Source organism: Mobula hypostoma, chromosome 7 (assembly GCF_963921235.1).
Source record: "Mobula hypostoma chromosome 7, sMobHyp1.1, whole genome shotgun sequence".
Taxonomy (NCBI): domain Eukaryota; kingdom Metazoa; phylum Chordata; class Chondrichthyes; order Myliobatiformes; family Myliobatidae; genus Mobula; species Mobula hypostoma.
The window spans coordinates 11960392-11970524 of NC_086103.1; the positions used below are offsets into that span (position 1 = coordinate 11960392).

Consider the following 10133-nt stretch of genomic DNA (forward strand, 5'->3'; position numbering starts at 1 on the left):
CTGTATGATTCTGTGACACATCAGCCAGATAATTACAGGTTGTGCCGGTGGTCAGGAAGACAAACGCTATGCTAGCATTTGTTTCAAGAGGACTAGAATATAAAAGCAAGGATACAATCCTGAGGCTTTATAGGGCATTGGTCAGACTGCACTTGGAGAACTGTGAGCAGTTTTGGCCCCTTATCTAAGATATTGGAGAGGGTCCAAGAAGATTCTGGAAATTTAAAGGGTTAACATATGAGGGATGGCTTTAGTCCTGTACTAACTGGAGCTTAGAAGAATGAGAGGGATTTCATGAAAACCTATTGAAATATCTAGATAGTGGATGTTGAGAGGATGTTCCCACTAGTCAGGGGAGGGAGTCTAGGACCAGAGGTAACAGCCTAAGAATACAAGGATGTCCCTTTAGAATAGAGATGAAAAGGAATTTTTTTAGCCAGAGGGTGGTGAATCTGTGGAATTCATTGCCACAGATGGCTGTGAAGGACGAGTCATCGAGTATATCTAAAGCAGAGGCTGACAGGTTCTTGATTAGTCAGGACATCAAAGGTTATGTGGAGAAGGCAAGAGAACGGGGTTGAGAGGAAAAATAAATGGCCTCATTCTGCTCCTATGTCTTAAGGTCTTGTGATCAGAACAGGCGGGGTTGCATCAGCACCTACAGTAACCTCCAAACTTTTTGTCTATTTGCAGATGAGGAAGAAGGAAGATCAACATCAGTGACCATCAAAGATTTTAAAAGTCTAACTGTTGTAGAGCAGAATGCAGAGGGAAAGGTCAGTCAGAAAATTGTGTGCCATTCTGGTCATTGAGCTACATGAAGAATGTCAGTAAACTGGAGTGAGGGCAGGCAAGATTCACGAGGATGCTACAGGGAATGGAGGGCTTGAGATTTTTTGGATCTGTTATTTTCTGATCGTTAGGGTTCTTCCGGGAGTCAAGAATGGCCAGAAGTCTTAATTCTTGATGATCATTTACTTTAAAGTTTAAACAAACATACAAATACTAAGCAAACTAAGTATGGAGCTGAGAAACAAGGAAAAAGTGAACGAGAAGCTGAGACGGCGAAGGTAAAAGGAAAAGATGGTGCCTCTGAAAAGTCCATGACTTTTATAATTGAGATAAGAGAAATTCCTTAGATAAAATAAACCAATCAATGGTTGCGCAATTACACCACATGGATAATGTGCTAACACTTAGCCAACGAAAAATCAGAAAGGTGATAAGGAGTTAGTTTAAAGGCTGTACCACTTTCTGCCAGCGAGTGGGGAGAAACACCGCAGACTGTGAAATATACAGGAGTTTGTTAAAATGTACAAACGATTAAAAACATTACATTAATTATCTAATATCTTATAAAAGTATTATTAAAGAAAACAGTGGTTTTGAACAGTTATAAGGAGATCAGCTTGGACTTCATTTTATAGAGCATAGGAAGCTGAGAGGTGACCTTATTAGAAATTTATCTAATCGTGTGGTATACAAAATTATGAGGGGTATAGATAGGGTAAATGCAAGCAGCTTTTCCACTGAGGTTGGGTGAGACTAGAACTAGAGATCATAAGTTAATCTATTTTATTTATTCTTTATTTCTATTTTGGAGATTCAGCACAGTTACAGGTCCTTCTGGCCCTACAAGCCTGCACCTCCCAATTACACCCATGTCACCAATTAACCTACTAGTCTATATGTTTTTGGAGTGTAGGAGGAAACCAGGGCACCTGGAGGAAACCCACAGGGTCACGAGGAACACGGTAGCGTAGTGCTTTACGGTGCTGGTGACCTGTGTTCAATCCTCACCGATGCCTGTAAGGAGTTTGTATGTTCTCCCCGTCTCTGCATGGGTTGCCTCTGGGTGCTCTGGTTTCCTCCCACAGTCCAAAGTCATATACGAGGGGTGATTGATAAGTCGTGGCCTAAGATAGAAGAAGTCCATTTTAGAAAACCTAGCACATTTATTTTTCAACATAGTCTCCTCCTACATGTACACACTTCATCCAGCAGCCGTGGAGCATACGGATCTTGGACCTCCAGAAAGTGCCCACAGCAGGGGTGATTGATAAGCTCATGGCCTAAGTTAGAAGGAGTTGAGTTATTAACTTCAAACTTTCTGCATAATCACTCAAAGAGTTGAACTGCATGTGCGTGTAACGAGAGCGTCTTGGACCTCCAGGTGGTCCACAGCAGGGGTGATTGATAAGTTCGTGGCCTAAGGTAGAAGGCGATGAGTTATACAGCTCTCGTTACATGCACGTACAGTTCAACTCGTCGAGTGAAAATGCAGAAAGTTTGAAGTTAATAACTCATCTCTTCTACCTTAGGCCACAAACTTATCAATCATCCCTGCTGTGGACCACTTTCTGGAGGTCCAAGACGCCGACTTCTACAAAGAAGGGATCCGTATGCTCCACGACCGCTGGACTAAGTGTGTAAATGTAGGAAAAATGAATGTGCTAGGTTTTCTAAAATTGGCTCCTTCTAACTTGGGCCACGAACTTATCAATCAGCCCTCATAGGATAGTGGTTCAATTGGTCATTGTAAGCTGTCCCGTTATGAGGTTGGGATTAAATCGTGGGGATTGCTGGGTGGCGTGGCTCGATGAGCCAGAAGGGCACCTTCCACGTTGTATCTCAATAAGTAAACAAATACATAAAACCCTGGCCTAATCACGGGACAGTTTACTGTGACCAACGGTACGTCTTTGAACTATGAGAGGAAACAGGTGTAAACCCACGTGCCCACAGGAAGAATGTACAAGTTCTTTTACAGAGGACTCTGGAATTGAATTTCAAGCTCTGACGTCCCGGGCTGTAATAGTAGTGGGCTGATGCCCGAGTTCTATGAACATATTCTGTGTTTTATGTTTAAATGGATGGGGTGCTGTAGCTGAGCAAGAAGTTGAGGGAAAGTTGAGGCAGGTGGAAATGTCGGGTGGGTAGGATTCATTCTTCCCAAAGCCTGCAGGACTCTGGGTTCTATCAAACCCTCTGTCTCTGAGCTCAGTGATCATCAGTGTGATTAAACTATTTTCCCTTCACCAGCAGGAGAGCACCTTCACTTTCGACTGTGTCTTCGAGCAGGATACTGATCAGGTGAGGAGTGTTAGCTCGCACCTCCAACAAGATGTCTCTACACTTGGACTGCAAACTGTGGTACCAGGTGTTGCTTCTGAAATAGTGTATACAAACTCTAGATGCTGCAAATCCAGAATAACACACAAAATACTGGGGGAACTCAGCAGGTCAGGCAGCGTTTATGGAGCAGAATAAACAGTCAACGTTTCGGGTGGAGACCCTTCTTTAGGACTGGAAAGGAAGTGGGGAAGATGCCAGAATAAGACAGAGGGGGAGGGGAAGGAGTCCCAGGAGGAGGTATTTGGCCCTTTATTCCCCCAGTGTAGCCTCCAACCTGACAGCATGAACATCAATTTCTCTAACTTTGCTTATTTCTCCCCCTCCCCTTTCTTTCTCTTTCCATTCCCCACTCTGCTCCTTTTCCTTTCTCTTCTCCTCCCCCTGATGCCCCTCCTCCATCCCTTTCTCCCAGGGTCCTCTCTCTTCTCCAGTCAGATTCCTCCTTCTTATTCCGTTTACCTCTTTCACCTATCACCACCCAGTGTCTCATTTCACCCCCCCCCTTCCCCACCCACCTTCCCCCTCACCTGGTCTCACCTATCACCTCCCAGTGTCTCACTTCATCCACCTCCCCGACCCACCCACCTTCCCCCTCACCTGGTCTCACCTATCACCTCCCAGTGTCTCACTTCACCCACCTTCCCCCTCACCTGGTCTCACCTATCACCTCCCAGTGTTTCACTTCATCCCCCCCTTCCCCATCCACCTTCCCCCTCACCTGGTCTCACCTATCACCTCCCAGTGTCTCACTTCATCCCCCCTCCCCCACCCACCCACCTTTCCCCTCACCTGGTCTCACCTATCACCTCCCAGTGTCTCACTTCATCCCCCCTCCCCCACCCACCCACCTTCCCCCTCACCTGGTCTCACCTATCACCTCCCAGTGTCTCACTTCATCCCCCTCCCCCACCCACCCACCCACCTTCCCCCTCACCTGGTCTCACCTATCACCTCCCAGTGTCTCACTTCATCCCCCTCCCCACCCACCCACCTTCCCCCTCACCTGGTCTCACCTATCACCTACCAGTGTCTCACTTCATCCCCCACCCCCCACACTCCCACCTTCCCCCTCACCTGGTCTCACCTATCACCTCCCAGTGTCTCACTTCATCCCCCCTCCCCCACCCACCCACCTTTCCCCTCACCTGGTCTCACCTATCACCTCCCAGTGTCTCACTTCATCCCCCCTCCCCCACCCACCCACCTTCCCCCTCACCTGGTCTCACCTATCACCTCCCAGTGTCTCACTTCATCCCCCTCCCCCACCCACCCACCCACCTTCCCCCTCACCTGGTCTCACCTATCACCTCCCAGTGTCTCACTTCATCCCCCTCCCCACCCACCCACCTTCCCCCTCACCTGGTCTCACCTATCACCTACCAGTGTCTCACTTCATCCCCCACCCCCCACACTCCCACCTTCCCCCTCACCTGGTCTCACCTATCACCTCCCAGTGTCTCAGTTCATCCCCCTCTCCACCCACCCACCTTCCCCCTCACCTGGTCTCACCTATCACCTACCAGTGTCTCACTTCATCCCCCCTCCCTCACCTACCCACCTTCCCCCTCACCTGGTCTCACCTATCACCTCCCAGTGTCTCACCTCATCCCTCACCCCCCCACACTCCCACCTTCCCCCTCACCTGGTCTCACCTATCACCTCCCAATTTGTTCTCCTCCCCCACCCCACCTTCTTATTCTGGCTTCTTCCCCCTTCCTTTCCAATCCCGTTGAAGGATGTCAACCCGAAACATCGACTGTTTATTCCTCTCCATAGATGCTGCCTGATTTGCTGAGTTCCTCCAGCACTTTGTGTGTGTTGTACATAAAGTGTGGTGTAACTACTTGTCCCAATAGATCAATGTCAGAGTTAGTGGTCCAGAGGAGAGTGTCCCACAGCTGACCCCTTTGGCACAACATGAAAGCACTGCACGTGCTGAAACCAACATCTAACTGTCATTAGAAAGAAGACACAATGGCACCTCTACTGTCTTAGAAGATTGTACAGATTCGGCATGTCGTCAAAAACTTTGACAAACTCCTATAGGTGCATCCTGGAGAGTATCCTCACTGGTTGCATCACAGCCAAAGAACAGAAAAGTCTACAAAGAGTAGTGGATACAGCTCAGTCCATCCCATTGAGCTGATACATAAAGACGCTGGCTCAAGAAAGCAGTTTCCATCATAAGGACCCCACCATCCAGGTCATGCTCCCTTCTCACTGTTGGCATTAGGAAGAAGGTACAGAAGCCTCAGGAAACCAACAGGTTTAGGAAGAGTTGTTACCCTTCAACCATCAGGCTCCTGAACCATCGTGGGTAACTTCACTCACCTTCACTCCGAACTGATTCTATGACCAACAAACTCACTTTCAACGATTCTTTACAATTCATGTTGTCATAGAGTGTCATCTTTTGCACGTTGGTTGTTTGTGAAGTTTTTCATAAAATTCTCTTGTATTTCCTGTCAATGCCTGCAGGGAAATGAATCTCAGGGTAGTATATAATGACGTATATGTACGTACTTTAATGATAAATTTACTTTGATCTCTAAAAAAGACTTGAAATGCTCATCAGGTCTGGAAGTGTCTGTGGAGAGAGAAACTATGGCAAAATTTCCAGACTGTGAGGAAAGGTCAGCAATGTGAAACATTATCCTCATTGTGGGAAATAGGGCGATCTCTTTTTATCAAAGTTCAAAGTAAACTTATTAGCAAAGTGCATATACCATAGGTCACCATATACAACCCTGGGATTCATTTTCTTGCGGGCATTCACAGTAGATAGAAAGAAACACAACAGAATCTATGAACGACCACACACAAGACAAACAACCTGTATGCAAAAAAAAACAAACTGCGCAAATACAAAAATACAGAAATAATAATAGTACCTAAATAAGCAATAAATATCAAGAACATGCATTGTAGAGTCTTTACGAGTGAGTCCATATGTTTTGGGAACAGTTCAGAGATGGGGCGAGTGAAGCTAAGTGATGTTATCCCCTCTGGTTCTAGAGCCTGATGGTTGAGGGGTAATAACTGACCCTGAACCCCGCCCCCCACCACATACCAGATATACAACATTCACTGTGGGTCTTCAGACTCCTGTTCCATTGATTTTATGATCACAAAAGATGCTGAGGAACTCAGACTGGATGAAGGGTCTCAACCCAAAACGTCGACAATCCATTCCTTCCACAGATGCTGCCTGACCCACTGAGTTCTTCCAGCACCTTTAGTGTTGCAGCAGATTCCAGCAGCCTCCTGTGTTCTCACTGATCTCTTGAAGGTTATTTCCGATGTTAGGAGAGAGTGTACAGTTCCCTGGTGAAGCCGCTGCTGTCTAGGGTGAGGCTCGGATACAACGTGTCTCTGGTTGTGTGCGGTACCTCTAGCAGGAGCAAACTGCTAGAGGGAGAGGGGAGAGAGGATGGCATCATGCGTAAGGTAAGGCTTCCTTACCTTGACGTCTTTTTATAAAGGTTTAGCTTTATTTGTCACATGCACTTTGGAACATACAGTGAAATGTGACGTTTGCAACAATGACCAACACCGTCCGAGGATTTACTGGGGTCGGACCACGAGTGTCACCATACTTTTGGCACCAGCATAGTATGCCCACAACTCACTAACCCTAACCCAGGTGACTGGAATGTGGGAGGAAACCAGGGTACCCGGGGGAGTGTGTACAGTGTCAGGAATTGAACCCCAATACATTAACCGCTGGGCTACTGAGCTGTTAGTGTCTTAACAATAACAGCCATGGAACTACTGAAGTGTTGTAAACACCCCAAGTACTCACTGACCCCCTGTAGGTTTGTGTGTTGTGTACATGAGGCTCAGTCTGTGGGGTGGACCGAAAGGGTTTGCAGTCTCCCCTAACCACCTGTTATTTCTGTGGTTGGGAGGAGTCAGTATATCACAAAGTACAGAGGGTGAGGGTTTTACAGCTTCTGTCTGAGTAATGTCGAGGCTTTGCAGAGGGTGCAGAAGGTTTTTACCAAATGCTGTCTGGATTGTGTATAGTTCTGTTTGCCCCATTATAGCAAGGATATTGAGGCTTTGGAGAGGGTGCAGACACCAGGGTGCTGCCTGGATTAGAGGGCATGTGATATAAGGAGAGGTTGCACAAACTTGCGGTGTTTTCTCTGGAGAGTGGAGGCTGAGGGGAGATCTGATAAGAGTTCTATAAGATTGTGAGAGGCATAGCTAGAGTAGACAAAAAATATCTTTCCAAGGGTTGAAATGCCTTTTAAGGTGAGAGGGGGTAATTTCAAAGGAGATGTGAGGGGCAAGTCCTTCACACACAGAGTGGTGGGTGCCGGGAACGCACTGCCAGGGGTGGTGGTAGAGGTAGAAACGTTTGGGACATTTAAGAGATGTTTAGAAATAGGCATCCGTTAGTCTCATGAGACCATGAATTTGCGCCTTGGAAAGTTTCCAGGGCGCAGGCCTGGGCAAGGTTGCATGGAAGACCGGCAGTTGCCCATGCTGCAAGTCTCCCCTCTCCACGCCACCGATGTTGTCCAAGGGAAGGGCACCAGGGCTGATATACTTGGCACTGGTATCGTGGCAGAGCAATGTGTGGTTAAGTGACTTGCTCAAGGACACAACACGCTGCCTCAGCTGAGGGTCGAACTAGTGACCTTCAGATCACTAGACCGACGCCTTAACCACTTGGTTGGTCACGCGCAGAGACATTTAGATAGGCAAATAAATGTGAGGAAAATGGAAGGATATGGACATTGTGTAGGCAGAAGAGATCAATTTGGTTAGCAATTTGATGACTCATTTGTTCGGCACAACATTGTGGCCAAAGGGCCTGTTCCCTGTGCTGTGTTGTTCTGTGTTCTATGTTATAAGGGCCTGTATATGTCCAGTTAGGGTCTTCAGAGTATCAGGAGGCCCATAACATTGTCAGTGGTACCTCTCAAACGTCCAGCAATCTCTTTGACCCCCTACCATCGGGCGGGAGGTACTGTAGCATTAGGACAAGGACTGTTAGGATGGGAAGCAGCTTCTTCTCCCAGGCTGTGAGACTACTGAACTCCCTCCCACCACCCAGATCTCATCACGTATGAGGCGCCAGTAGCGTTATACTGTTTACTTATTGTGTCGTAAATGCACCTCATGCTAAATGTCGATCTTCTGAAATATATTTTATTATTTGTTAATTTATTTCCGGTAATATTACTTTGCGTGTTGTGTGTGAGTTATATGTAATGTGTTGTGCACCCTGGTCCAAAGGAACGTTGTTTTATCTGGCGGTATACATGTGTAAGGCTGAATGACAATAAACTTGAACTTGCAGTTCTGGAGCACTTTAGCCCCACACTCCTGCCCTATGGTCAGGGTGGTTTGCTCGGGTGTGATCTCCACCTGAGGTGCCCACTCACAGATCTTATTGGTGGGTTGTTGCGTATTCTGCCTGCTCCTCCTCTGGCGTATCAGTACCCGTGTAACCCCGGAGAAGGAGCAGGTGTGGTGGATGTCACCCTCTTGAGGCACCACCTTTGGAAGGTGCCCTTGAAGGTGCGGAGGGTTGTTTCCTTAGTAATGTGATGACAGTATGTATGTCTAATACTATGAAAGCTGTGGTCAAAGTTACAGTCAAGATGGTGGTGAGCTGTGGTCTCTGTCGAGTTCTGGTTGAGATGGTGGTGAGCTGTGGTCTCTGTTGAGTTCTGGTTGAGATGGCAGTGAGCTGTGGTCTCTGTTGAGTACTGGTTGAGATGGCAGTGAGCTGTGGTCTCTGTTGAGTTCTGGTTGAGATGGTGGTGAGCTGTGGTCTCTGTCGAGTTCTTGTTGAGATGGTGGTGAGCTGTGGTCTCTGTCGAGTTCTGGTTGAGATGATGGTGAGCTGTGGTCTCTGTCGAGTTCTTGTTGAGATGGTGGTGAGCTGCGGACTCTGTCGAGTTCTGGTTGAGATGGTGGTGAGCTGTGTGGTCTCTGTCGAGTTCTGGTTGAGATGGTGGTGAGCTGTGGTCTCTGTTGAGTTCTGGTTGAGATGGTGGTGAGCTGTGGTCTCTGTTGAGTTCTGGTTGAGATGTGGTGAGCTGTGTGGTCTCTGTTGAGTTCTTGTTGAGATGGCGATGAGCTGTGGTCTCTGTCGAGTTCTGGTTGAGATGGTGGTGAGCTGTGGTCTCTGTCGAGTTCTTGTTGAGATGGTGGTGAGCTGTGGTCTCTGTCGAGTTCTGGTTGAGATGATGGTGAGCTGTGGTCTCTGTCGAGTTCTTGTTGAGATGGTGGTGAGCTGCAGACTCTGTTGAGTTCTGGTTGAGATGGTGGTGAGCTGTGTGGTCTCTGTCGAGTTCTTGTTGAGATGGTGGTGAGCTGTGGTCTCTGTCGAGTTCTGGTTGAGATGTGGTGAGCTGTGTGATCTCTGTTGAATTCTTGTTAAGATGGTGGTGAGCTGTGGTCTCTGTCGACATTGTGGCTCAAACTTAGTTGCTCTTTTAAGTTCATAGGCGGGGATGATTTTGAGGATAGAGAGGGAAGTTAGGGGTCAGGTTGGGTTTAGGGACAGGAATGTTGGGAATTTAGAGGTCAGGCCAGTACCTAGGTCTCCACTTTGTGTTTAAAGATCAACAACGTGGACTGTGATGAAGAACATCCAGGGTCTAGGTCTCTACGCCTGAAAGCCAGCGACATGGACAGGTGAAGGGCATACGGAAGCTAGACCTCTGCTATGAGCAGGAAGGCCAGCAACGTGGACAGGTGAGGAAAGGTGTCTGGAGTCTAGGCCTCACTCCATGCTCCGCACTTGAAGGTCAGTGACGTGGACAGGTGAGGAAGGACATCTGGAAGCTTGGCCTCCCTTCATGCTCCGCACTCGAAAGCCAATGACATCGACTGGTGAGGAAGGACATCTGGAAGCTTGGCGTCACTCCATGCTCAGCACTCGAAGGTTAGTGACGTCGACAGGTGAGGAAGGGTGTCTGGAGTCTAGGCTTCCCTCCATGCTCCGCCTTCAAAGGCCAATGACGTCGACAGGTAAG

General features: G+C 47.8%; 1 protein-coding gene across 1 annotated transcript; it reads right to left on the reverse strand.

Moving 5' to 3' along the window:
• Positions 1-8582: 8582 nt before the first annotated feature.
• On the reverse strand, positions 8583-9566 carry LOC134349880 (histidine-rich glycoprotein-like). The gene has a single exon (XM_063054846.1). It carries the CDS (start codon positions 9564-9566, stop codon positions 8583-8585), a length of 984 nt encoding a protein of 327 aa, XP_062910916.1.
• Positions 9567-10133: the final 567 nt, after the last annotated feature.

Coding starts and splice junctions, on each gene's coding strand:
- LOC134349880 (XM_063054846.1), bottom strand. CDS start 9,566: ATGTCGACAGAGACCACAGCTCACCACCATCTTAACAAGAATTCAACA.